Source organism: Oncorhynchus mykiss, chromosome 21 (genome assembly GCF_013265735.2).
Source record: "Oncorhynchus mykiss isolate Arlee chromosome 21, USDA_OmykA_1.1, whole genome shotgun sequence".
NCBI lineage: Eukaryota > Metazoa > Chordata > Actinopteri > Salmoniformes > Salmonidae > Oncorhynchus > Oncorhynchus mykiss.
Genome location: NC_048585.1, coordinates 39,079,747 through 39,093,174, shown reverse-complemented (window position 1 = coordinate 39,093,174; position 13,428 = coordinate 39,079,747). Strand labels below are relative to the sequence as shown.

Genomic DNA, 13,428 nt, shown 5'->3' with positions numbered 1-13,428 from the left:
GTCCCAGGGTCTCGAGCTTGGAGGGCACTATGGTGTTGAACTCTGATCTGTAGTCGATGAACAGCATTCTCACATACAGTGAGGAGAACAAGTATTTGATACACTGCCGAAATTGCAGGTTTTCCTACTTACAAAGCATGTAGAGGTCTGTCATTTTTATCATAGGTACACTTCAACTGTGAGAGGCGGAATCTAAAACAAAAATCCAGAAAATCACATTATATGATTTTTAAGTAATTAATTAACATTTTATTGCATGACATTTGATACATCAGAAAAACAGAACTTAATATTTGGTACAGAAACCTTTGTTTGCAATTACAGAGATCATACGTTCCTGTAGTTCTTGACCAGGTTTGCACACATTGCAGCAGGGATTTTGGCCCACTCCTCCATACAGACCTTCTCCAGATCCTTCAGGTTTCGGGGCTGTCGCTGGGCAATATGGATTTTCAGCTCCCTCCAAAGATGTTCTATTGGATTCAGGTCTGGAAACTGGCTAGGCCACTCCAGGACCTTGAGATGCTTCTTACGGAGCCATTCCTTAGTTGCCCTGGCTGTGTGTTTCGGGTCGTTGTCATGCTGGAAGACCCAGCAACGACCCATCTTCAATACTCTTACTGAGGGAAGGAGGTTGTTGGCCAAGATCTCGCATTACATGGCCCCTTCCAACCTCCCCTCAATACGGTGCAGTCGTCCTGTCCCCTTTGCAGAAAAGCATCCCCAAAGAATGATGTTTCCACCTCCATGCTTCACGGTTGGGATGGTATTCTTGGGGTTGTACTCATCCTTCTTCTTCCTCCAAACACAGTGAGTGGAGTTTATACCAAAAAGCTCTATTTTGGTCTCATCAGACCACATGACCTTCTCCCATTCCTCCTCTGGATCATCCAGATGGTCATTGGCAAACTTCAGACGGGCCTGGACATGCGCTGGCTTGAGCAGGGGGACCTTGCGTGCGCTGCAGGATTTTAATCTATGACGGCGTAGTGTGTTACTAATGGTTTTCTTTGAGACTGTGGTCCCAGCTCTCTTCAGGTCATTGACCAGGTCCTGCCGTGTAGTTCTGGGCTGATCCCTCACCTTCCTCATGGTCATTGATGCCCCACAAGGTGAGATCTTGCATGGAGCCACAGACCGTCATCTTGAACTTCTTCCATTTTCTAATAATTGCGCCAACAGTTGTTGCCTTCTCACCAAGCTGCTTGCCTGTTGTCCTGTAGCCCATCCCAGCCTTGTGCAGGTCTACAATTTTATCCCTGATGTCCTTACACAGCTCTCTGGTCTTGGCCATTTTGGAGCGGTTGGAGTCTGTTTGATTCATTGTGTGGACAGGTGTCTTTTACTGTATAGAGGTAATGAGTTCAAACAGTTGCGGTTAATACAGTTAATGAGTGGAGAACAGGAGGACTTTGTAAAGATAAACTAACAGGTCTGTGAGAGCCGGAATTCTTACTGGTTGGTAGGTGATCAAATACTTATGTCATGCAATAAAATGCAAATTAATTACTTAAAAATCATACAATGTGATTTTCTGAGTTTCACAGTTGAAGTGTACCTATGATAAAAATTACAGACCTCTACATGCTTTGTAAGTAGGAAAACCTGCAAAATCGTCAGTGTATCAAATACTTGTTCTCCCCATTGTAGGTATTCCTCTTGTCCCGGTGGTAGAGGGCAGTGTGAAGTTCAATTGAGATTGCATCATCTGTAGATCTGTTGGGGTGGCAGGTAGCCTTAGAGTTCTTGGAAAGAGGAATGATGGTGGTCAGCTTGAGACGTGGGGATTACAGTCTGGGACAAGGAGAGGTCGAAAATAAACATGAAGGTGCCTACCAGGTGGTCTGCGCATGCTCTGAGACTGCACACCATCTGTTGTTGATGAAGAGACATACCCCTCCCCCTCTGGATTTCCCTGAATCCAATGACCTGTCTGCTCGAAGAATGGAGAATCCATCGAGTTGAATAGCCATCTTGTCCAAAAGCCATGTTTCAGAAAAACAGAGAATATTGCAGTTACGAGAGTCCCGTTGATAGCAAATCCACGATCGGATGTCATGTTATTATTAAGTGGCCAATAGAATGGAGGGAAGTGGTGGCCGGTTTTCCCTTTGCCTTAGTCTCAACAGGACGCCCGATCTCTTGCCTCTTTTTCGCTCGTGTTTCCTCTTGGGTAGCCCGAAGATTGGATCGGAGGTACATAAAGAGCCCAGGGCGGATGAGTCAAAGTTGAAGCCAAAATTGAGGTTCGTAACTTCCGATCTGATATTCAAACGTTTTTTTGTCGATCAAATGAAATGATAGCAGATACATTTAGTGCAAGAAAAGTAACGATAAACACCAAAATTGTCACAAAATAGCAAAGTTGGGTCGGAGCGCTCAAGGCGGCAGCCATACAGTAAGCCTCACCTTGCATAAAATCATTCAGCACCGGCTTCTAGTTTCAGCCACCCAAAGTGAGAGGACTGAAGTGTGGAGATGGCAGAAGGCTCCCTCTTAGTGAGGGTGACTTTATACACTGGACTGATGTGTGGTGAGCCCTTTCGGCAGCAGAAGAAACAGTGGGAAGAAGTGGGTGCTACACATTGCTAGTGGAGGAGTCGTCCAGTTTCCACAGAGAGCTGAGGATTGGGAACGTCAGGACGTCTAGTCAACTCCAGCAACACCATCACCATTATCAAACCTGTCCCTCCCTAGTACCATTCAACTCGACTACAAGACTAGAGGCCTTCAGCAAGAAGAGCAGGCACCATCCGAACCTGTCAAAAGTACTTTTTCTTTCTTCTTGAACTAACTTTTATCACCTTTTCTGATTTTGACATTTTACTGCAATTCAGCTTTAAGCTGTGAATGTGTACAATACAGGCTAATGATCAATACATAGACTATCAGATCAGAAAATGTTAGACTTAGCCAAAAAGGTTAGCAGGGTGAAGGGAATCATGGAATTCCTCTGGTCCCTCCACGCCATCTCTAGTTCTATTTCTCTTCTATGACATCACCGCTGCCTAGGCCTTATTTAGCTCATTCTAGGGCCTTATGCCTTTTCTCTGTTCTCTCCAAACTTAGACCTTTTTTTCTATTTTTGACTTCACCATCCACTCTCCTTTCAATCTGAATTCCCTTATCTTTTTTGCTAATATAATTTTATATCACAACTTGTTTTATTTATATATATATATATTATTTTATACAAAACAATCCTCTCTTTGGTATTTTAAATCATTCTCAATCTTGGCAGGCGCAGTGAGAAGCCTCTAAAACTCCCTTTCTCTCTACTTACTTATCCTTTTATGTTGCATTTAAAAAAAAATATTTTTTTTTTATGTACAACACTTCAATTTCATCCCTCGTTCTTTTCCCTCCTCCTTTGTCAGAATTCCCAGAAGGCCTTTGCTATAAGAAACAGAACATATGTCAATAGCCACTTGACTCACTGTGTGTGTGTGTGTGTGATCCATCTTTGTATACCAAAAACCTAAACATGAGTATAATGCCAACTTTTCATTGGAAATGTTCCAAACCCCAAAAGCCACTGTGTTTCACTGTTAGAGGTCTGTGTGAAACATGTCTGGTTAGTTTCCTGACCTATGACCTATGGCCCCTAGTCAGATAAACAGGGATGATGTCGCTTCCTGGCTCGTCCCCACTGTCTCTCGGGTTCCTTTCGGATTATGTCTGATATTGTGTGATTCCATCTGTAGGTGACAGTTGTGACCCTGTCTTTCACTTGTGGTAATCTCTCTCTCTCTCTCTCTCTCTCTCTCTATCTCTCTCTCTCTCTCTCTCTCTCTTTCTCCTCCTCCCCAGATAACATAGATGAGGCGGAGCGTCAGTGGAAGGTGGAGTTCCATCGCTGGTCCTCCTACATGATGCACTGGAAGAGCCAGTTCGACCATTACAGCAAGCAGGAGCGCTGCACTGACCTCTGAGGAGAGAGAGAAAGAGATGATGAAGACCTTGTCCTTCCATAGTTTCCTACATTTCTTCATGTGATATGATTTGTTAAGGCTTTGCAGTTTAACTCGACGAAGGCCAAACAGTGGATTCCTTTCCCCCACAAAATCACATTTAATGTGTCACAATTCATACTTTCTGTGTGTTTTTTGTTTTTCCATTGCAGATGTTTGGCTGTCTAAAACACGTCCATAAGCTGACAATTTATCAGCATCAAATGTATTATGGAAGGAGGTGGTCATTGATGAAGGCTGTGAAACGGTGAACATTTCAAAGGTGTGTCATTACAGTACCTCTGAAGACTGTGTGTATGTGTGTGTGCGTGTATGCATGCATCCGTGGGCATGTGTGTGTGTGTGTGTGCGCGGAAGTGTGGTACGACTGAACCTCTGTGTTCCACATCACTCTTATTTTTTTTTTTTACTTCACTTTATTATTTTCCAGTTGATACAAATCTCGCTATCTGCTTATTTTGAATGATCTTTATTTAAAACAGCTATTATGACCACTGTTCCACTGTCTAACCATGTATCCGTTCACTTGGCGTTCGTCTATCTCTTATATCTGTCCCCCCCCCCCGTTCTTCTATCCTTCTTTCTTTCTCTCTGACTGTATTAGTTAGGTGATCTGTTGTTGTATCTGTGTCGTGTCTTCTCCCGTGTCTCAAATGACACCCTATTCCCTATATGGTGCACTACTAAGCTCTGGTTGAAAGTAGTGCACTCCATGTGGAAAAGAGGTGGGATTCAGAAATACAATCTGTGTCTGTGTAGCGTCTTCTTTTGCATCTCAAATGTACACCCTATTCCCTACATAATGCACGACTAAACTCTGGTCGAAGTAGTACATGGAATAGGGTGGGATTTGGGATGTAGTCTGCGTGGGTCCAAACCTAAAACCTCTGATCAATTATTATAGGAATCTGGAGCCATGTAAATCGCTGTGTGCTGGGTTAGAAAATAACTACACTGAAAAAAACACAGTTAAGACTGTGTGTGTGTGTGTGTGTGTGTGTGTGTGTGTGTGTGTGTGTGTGTGTGTGTGTGTGTGTGTTACACTACATGGATATAAACAGACAAGTGCATACAAAGTTCATACACACACACTATCACTCTCTCACACACCAAAACACACACACACACACACACACACACACCGGAAAAGCGTGCACGGAGGACCAGTACTCACAAGTTCAGCGATCAACAAGATAGACATGTAGTCATGTTATATGTCACACGTCTATCTTGTTCATCGCTGAACTTCATCGCTGAACTCCGTGCACGTTTCTCAATCCACTCTGTGTGTTTCGGTGTGTGTGTGTGTGTTTTGGTGTGTGCGAGAGCGATAGTGTTTGTATGCACTTGTCGGTATATATCCACATACCTCTGTCAATCACCTATATGTAGCCAAGCACTTGTGAATGTCAGTCACACCCACTGTTGTTTGTTCTAGCGTCAGAATGCAGTAAAGTATTATATTTTGTGGGCGTGAGGGTGTGTGTGTGTGCATACTACTAATATTGTCTCCGTGCCAACGGGTCGATGTGTCTCGCTCCCCTCCATCTCTCTCTTTTGTCCTATCCATCTCTCTCCCGTCTCAACCCCCCCCCCCCCCACTCTCTCTCCACCTTCCCCTCATCTCTCTCTCCTCCATCTCTCTCTCCTCCATCTCTCCATGTCCCCAGAGGACGAACGGTTCTCGTTAGTCTAATGGAGACTGAAGTAATTCACTCAGTGTGTGTCTGTCTGTCGGTGTGTGTGTGTGTGTGTGTGTGTGTGTGTGTGTGTTAAATTCAGTGCTCCAGTGAAACGACAGGATGCTGCGTCAGCCATTCGCTGGCTATGAGACAGACAGGCCCTGGCTGGGCTGTACTGCACTGCTGCAGTGGCTGGGGCTGATGGAGAGAGAGGGAGGAGGGTGAGAGAGGGGCGAGAGATGGAGAGCATGGGTAGGAGAGATGAGAGATGGAGCAAGGGTGAGTGGGAAATGGAGAGAGAGAGGGTAAAGATAAAAAGAGAGGGGAAGATGGAAGGAAAAAGAAAACAGGGTTACGTACTCCACTCTTGTCTATACTAAGGTTATTTATCATTAATGTGACATATACGTACTATATGTGTGGGTTTTTGTTACTCTTTTTCAGTATTTTATTTTGCAGTTGCATTCTTCAGGTTTAAACCAACTACAGATGTCAGAGTGTAAGAGACTGTCTGTGTGGAGTGTTTAACGATCACTTCCGTATCTGTTGAGATTGTTCTGAGTTTGGCTGCTCTCGCCGGGACTTTGACATGAGAAATCCGTCCGTCTGTCTGTCTTTGTGTGTTCTCCGTATGTGTGTCTAATTGTCTGTCACTGTGAGTCTACCTTTTGTTTGTTTGTTTGTCCATCTGTGTCCACCTCTGTCTCTCTGCTTGTGTTTGTCTACTTGTCTGTGTGTCCATCCGCCCGTCTCTATACAGTTTTTGCATGATGTCATACTTTTGTGATGTCATATGTGGAATGTCATATTTATTTGAACTTGCGTTTGTTGACATTGTGGAAGGGATCAGGATCAGCCTTGTGATTGGTCAGTGGGTCTTTCATCGAATCATTATGAGTGGTGTATTCACCGGCATGTACAACTCCTATTTAACGACTGGAGTAGAGTAGTCTAGCTTTAAAAAAATATATATATAAAATGAAAAAGTCAAAGACTATCTGTAATTATTTAGATACTGGTCCCAAATGGCACCCTATTCCCTACATAGTGCGTTATTTTTGATCAGGGCCCAAAGGGCTCTGGTCAAAAGTTGTGCACTACATAGGGAATGGGTTGCCATTTGGGACGCATCCACTTTGTTTGACTGAACAGAATGCATGTGTGTATGTATGGACTGGCTGCGTGAGTGTTCCGATGATGACTGAGTGACAGCTGCTCAAGCACCTCTTTTCCAATAAGAGGGCCTGCTTACCCTTGCTCCCCCAATGATATCCCTTCATGCATGTCCAGAGCAACAACCCCCCCCCCCCCCCCCCCCCCTCTCTGTATCCTACTCCAAATTTATGACAGTTATTTTCCGTAACAATATAATACCCCTGATGTCCTGATATGTATTTGGATTATTATTACATTTATTATAGCTTTGGAATTACAGTTGATGTTAGCAATAATATAACACATTGATAACTAAATATATGACATTTATTGTATGATGATGATGATTATGACGATGATGATGAAGATTGACAAAGCAATATAATATATATAAAGAGTGCCATATTTTTATTTGAATTGTTATATTATTTTTCCTTTTTCCTTTTTCAATCCAACAGTATTACTACAGTACTACTACAGTATACTAGTCTAAACAGTATATAGAGTATATACAGTATTATGGGTATATACAGCATAGTATCTACTGTATATAGTATATACAGTTTATACTAGTAACACTACTGTACTATTACAGTACTACTACTTCTGCATCATTTGTTACAGTCGCTAGTACTTTAAATAATACATTAGAATGGCTTTTGTAGAAGTATGTATTCATGAATGCCAGCTTGTTGTTTGTCAAATTGCAACAAAATAAAGACACCTTGCTTGCTTACCTCTAATACCGAGTCTATAGCTCTCTCTCTCGTCCTTTCCTTACTCGCAACACGGGTTACGTGTTTTCTGGTCTGTGACCCACTGACACCGCCCACGGTTAGAGGTGAATAAGGCAGCCCAAGAGTCAACGTACAGGGAACTATATTCACGCACACAGGAACAGAGGAACTGTGCATGGAGATGTATGTGGAAAGGACGTGGAATGCTAGTGGTTCTTAATGAACAGAAACCAGGGGTAATGAATACACTGTACACAATACAATAACTGGTGGCACAAGTAGAGCAACAAGGCTATTAACAAGGGAAGGACTGTATGAATGTGCATGCTACCTGCACATTACACAACACCGCAAACACGGACGGAACATACAATAGGCAATAGTAACAAAGTACGAAGAACAATATACACATTTCAATTGGAAAAGCAAATGGGCAAATGGTTTGCAATTCCTTTTCCTAAATGGGTATGCATTTGTGTGACAAAATTTGAATTGAAATGCAAAAAAAAGATATTGCATTATGATTTTCATGATTGAGTACGCACAATGTCTAGCACTTTGAAAAAGAAATAGCAAAGTGTATAATTAAAAGTAAATGCTTAAACGACAAATAATTTCTCATGTTTGCCATTTCATTTCCTTGTTCTGATGGCATGAATTGTGACAAAGATAAAGATAATTCTCAATTAACAACTGACGATGCTTTTACATACTTAAGACGGGCAAAATTCCAATTATCAATCAAATTAAATAAATCAATAGCAATGCTTCATTTTGCTATTTTTTAAAAATGTATTGCTCCTTTGCGTTTTCAATGTGTTAGACCTGTCAATTAAACACGGTGGAACGGGTTTTGGTAACATGAGGAGGAAGAGGTTGCCTGGGCTTGCTAGTTATGCGGAAGAGGTTGCCTGGGCTTGCTAGTTATGCAGAAGAGGTTGCCTGGGCTTGCTAGTTATGCGGAAGAGGTTGCCTGGGCTTGCTAGTTATGCTGAAGTATTTCTGGATCAGAGAGAAAGAGGCGAAGCTGTACTACAGTGCCTTCAGAAAGTATTCATACCCCTTGACTTATTCCACATTTTGTTGTGTTACAACCTGAATTTAAAATGGATTAAATAGATTTTATTCTCTCACCAATCTACACATAATACCCCATAATGACATATTTTTGCAAATGTATTGAAAATGAAATACAAAAATATATATTTTACATAAGTATTCACACCCCTGTGTCAATACATGTTATCAAATCACATTTATTTATACATCAGCTGATATATCAAAGTGCTGTACAGAAACCCAGCCTAAAATCCCAAACAGCAAGCAATGCAGGTGTAGAAGCACGGTGGCTAGGAAAAACTCCCTAGAAAGGCCAAAACCTAGGAAGAAACCAGGCTATAAGGGGTGGCCAGTCCTCTTCTGGCTGTGCCTGGTGGATATTATAACAGAACTTGGCCAAGATGTTAAAATGTTCATAAATGACCAGCAGGGTCAAATAATAATAATCAGAGTAGTTCTCGAGGGTGCAACAAGTCAGCACCTCAGGAGTAAATGTCAGTTGGCTTTTCATAGCCGATCATTGAGATCTACCGCTCCTGCTGAAAACAGCAGGTCTGGAACAGGTAGCACGTCCGGTGAACAGGTCAGGGTTCCATAGCCACAGGCAGAACAGTTGAAACTGGAGCAGCAGCACGGCCAGGTGGACTGGGGACAGCAAGGAGTCATCATGCCAGGTAGTCCTGAGGCATGGTCCCAGGGCTCAGGTCCTCCGAGAGAGAGAAAGAAAGAGAATTAGAGAGAGCATACTTAAGTTCACACAGGACACCGGATAAGACAGGAGAAATACTCCAGATATAACAGACTGACCCTAGCCCCGCGACACATAAACTACTGCAGCATAAATACTGGAGGCTGAGACAGGAGGGGTCGGGAGACACTGTGGCCCCATCCGATGATATCCCCGGACAGGGCCAAACAGGCAGGATATAACCCCACCCACTTTGCCAAAGCAAACCACTTTGCCACACCACTAGAGGGATATCTTCAACCACCAACTTACCATCCTGAGACAAGGCCGAGTATAGCCCACAAAGATCTCCGCCACGGCACAACCCAAGGGGGGGCGCCAACCCAGACAGGAAGACCACGTCAGTGACTGAACCCACTCAAGTGATGCACCACTCCTAGGGATGGCATGGAAGAGCACCAGTAAGCCGGTGACTCAGCCCCTGTAATAGGGTTAGAGGCAGAGAATCCCAGTGGAGAGAGGGGAACCAGCCTGGCAGAGACAGCAAGGGCGGTTCATTGCTCCAGAGCCTTTCTGTTCACCTTCACACTCCTGTGCCAGACTACATTCAATCATATGACCTACTGAAGAGATGAGTCTTCAGTAAAGACTTAAAGGTTAAGACTGAGTCTGCATCTCTCACATGAGTAGGCAGACCATTCCATAAAAATGGAGCTCTATAGGAGAAAGCCCTGCCTCCAGCTGTTTGCTTAGAAATTCTAGGGACAATTAGGAGGCCTGCGTCTTGTGACCGTAGCGTACGTGTAGGTATGTACGGCAAGACCAAATCGGAAAGATAGGTAGGAGCAAGCCCATGTAATGCTTTGTAGGTTAGCAGTAAAACCTTGAAATCAGCCCTTGCCTTAACAGGAAGCCAGTGTAGGGAGGCTAGCACTTGAGTAATATGATCAAATGTTTTGGTTCTAGTCAGGATTCTAGCAGCCGTGTTTAGCACTAACGGACGTTTATTTAGTGCTTAGTGCAAAGGTTAGAATCACCTTTGCCAGCAATCACAGCTGTGAGTCTTTCTGGGTAAGTCTCTAAGAGCTTTTCACCCCTGGATTGTACAATATTTGCTAATTATTATTTTTGGTTTGTACAACATTTGCACTTTATTATATGTTTGTGCAGGCTTCCTTCTTTTCACTCTGTCAGGTTAGTATTGTGAAGTAACTACAATGTTGTTGATCCATCCTCAGTTTTCTCCTATCACAGCCATTAAACTCTGTAACTGTGTTAATGTCACCATTGGCCTCACTTTCTTAATATTGAGTTGCACCCCCTTTTGCCCTCAGAACAGTCTAATTTTGTCGGGACATGGACTCTACAAGGTGTCTAAAGCTTTCCACAGTGTCACGTTCGTTATAAGAATGAGTGGACCAAGGCGCAGCGTGAGTAGAGTTCCACATATTTATTGAGGTGAAACTTCAAACAAAAAATAAACAAACGTGCAGTTCGTAGCGCACATAGCACTAAACACAAACTATATCCCACAACGCAGGTGGGAAAAGGATCACGCTAAGTATGATCCCCAATTAGATGCAACAATCATCAGCTGCCTCCAATTGGGAACCATACTCACAGCAACATAGAAATTAAAGACGAGAACACCCCCTAGTCTCTATGGTCAGGGCGTGACGTGACACACAGGGATGCTGGCCCATGTTTACTCCAATGCTTCCCACAGTTGTGTCAAGTTGGCTGGATGTCCTCTGAGTGGTGGACCATTCTTGATAAACGGGAAACTGTTGTGCGTGAAAAATACAGCGGCTTTGAAGTTCTTGACATACTCAACCCGGTGCGCCTGACGCCTACTACCATACCCTGTTCAAAAGCACATATTTTGTCTTGCCCATTCACCCTCTGAATGGCACACAGTACCAGTCAAAAGTTTAGACACACCTACTCATTCCAGGGTTTTTCTATATTTTTTTTATTTTCTACATTGTAGAATAATAGTGAATACCTCAAAACTATGAAAGAACACATGGAATCATGTAGTATCAAAAAAATGGTGAAACAAATCAAAATACATTTTAGATTTGAGATTCTTCAAAGTAGCCACTATTTGTCTTGATGACCGCATTGCACACTCTCGGGACTCTCTCAACCAGTTTCACCTGGAATGCTTTTCCAACAGTCTTGAAGGAGTTCCCACATATGCTGAGCACTTGTTTTCTTCTTTTCATTCACTCTGCGGTCCAACTCATCACAAACCATCTTAAGGTCGGGTGAATGTGGAGGCCAGGTCATCTTATGCATCACTCCATGTTATTGAAGTGTTGTGGTTGCAAGTTCACTTCGCACAACTAAAGCCTTTTCTTTTGGGGTGCTGCTATAGGCCACCAAGTCCTAACAGTCAGTATCTAAATAATATGTGCAAAATGCTTGATAGTGTATGTGATGTAAACAGAGAGTTCTACTTTCTTGGGGACCTGAATATTGACTGGTTCGCATCAAGTTGTCCGCTCAAGGTGAATCTTCTTACTGTAACCAGTGCCTATAATCTGGTTCAGGTTATTAATCAACCTACAAGGGTGTTTACAAACACTACAGGAGCAAGATCATCCACATGTATCAATCACATTTTTACTAATACTGTAGAACTTTGTTTTAAAGCTGTATCCGTACCCATTGGATGCAGTGATCACAATATAGTGGCTATATCAAGGAAAGCCAACATTCAAACAGCTGGGCCTGAAATAGCTTATAAGAGATCATACAACAGATTTTGCTGTGACTCTTATGTGGATGAAAAAATATTACAAATATTTGTTGGTCGGATGTGATTAATGAGGAGCATCCAGACGCGGCACTTGTTGAACTTATGAAATGACTTCTTCCAATTATTGATAAACATGGACCTGTTAAGAAACTGACTGTTAGAACTGTTAAGGCTCCATGGATTGATGAGGAATTGAAAAACTGTATGGTTGAAATACATGGGTCAAAAGGAGTGGCTGCACATCTGACTGGCTTACTTACTGCAAATTGAGAAATTATGTGACAAAAAGAAGAAACTGCATTAAGCCAATATCAATGATATAAAGAATGATGGAAAAAAACTTGAAATTATGAAATGAATAATGAAATTATGGGCAGAAAGACAATTTCAACTCCATCTTTCATCGAATCAGATGGCTATTATTTCATTGGCAAAGTGGGCAAATTTAGGCAGAAAGGGAACTGTATTCAAGCATAAAAAACAAATAATGAAAGAAAAGCATTGCAAGTTTGAATTTTGTAAAGTTAGTGTGGGAGAGGTGGAAAAATTGTTGTTATCGATCAATAATGACAAACCTCCTGGCATTAACAACTTAGATGGAAAGCTACTGAGGATGGTAGCTGACACTATAGCCACTCCTATCTGTCATATATTTAATCTGAGCCTAGAGAAAAGTCTTTGTCTTCAGGCCTGGAGAGAAGCCAAAGTAATTCCCCTACCCAAGAGTGGTAAAAGCGGCCTTTACTGGTTCTAACAGCAGACCTATAAGCTTGCTGCCAGCACGTAGCAAACTGTTGGAAAAAATGGTGTTTGACCAAATACAATGCTATTTCTCTGTAAACAAATTAACAACAGACTTTCAGCATGCTTATAGAGAAGGGCACTCAACATGTACTGCACTGACACAAATGACTGATGATAGGTTGAAAGAAATTGATCATGAGAAGACTGTTAGATTTCAGTGCAGCCATTGATATTATTGACCATAACCTGTTGTTGACAAAACGTGTGTTATGGCTTTTCAACCTCAGCTCTGAATCCACGATATGGCAATCGATCTAATAGAACTGTAAGGGTTTTCTTTAATGGAAGCTTCTCTAATGTCAAACATGTAAAGTGTGGTGTACCGCAGGGCAGCTCTCTACTCTTTTCTATTTTTACCAATGACCTGCCACTGGCATAAAAAAAGCATGTGTGCCCATGTATACTGATAATTCAACCATATACGCATCAGCAACCACAGCTAATGAAGCCGCTGAAACCCTTAACAAAGAGTTGCATTCTGTTTTGGAATGGGTGGCCAGTAATAAACTGGTACTGAACATCTCTGAAACGAAGAGCATTGTATTTGGTACAAATCATTTCATAAGTT

At 42.4% G+C, this 13,428-nt stretch overlaps 1 protein-coding gene across 2 annotated transcripts in view; it reads left to right on the top strand.

The window, feature by feature from the left end:
• ache (acetylcholinesterase) overlaps positions 1-7,551 on the top strand; it is a 35,760-nt gene extending 28,209 nt beyond the window's left edge. For both annotated transcript variants that reach the window (XM_036957785.1, XM_036957786.1), the window contains exon 11: positions 3,811-7,551. In XM_036957785.1, the coding sequence (XP_036813680.1) occupies positions 3,811-3,932 (122 nt within the window). In that variant the 3' untranslated portion in view covers positions 3,933-7,551. The remainder of the gene's footprint in view (positions 1-3,810) is intronic.
• Positions 7,552-13,428: the final 5,877 nt, after the last annotated feature.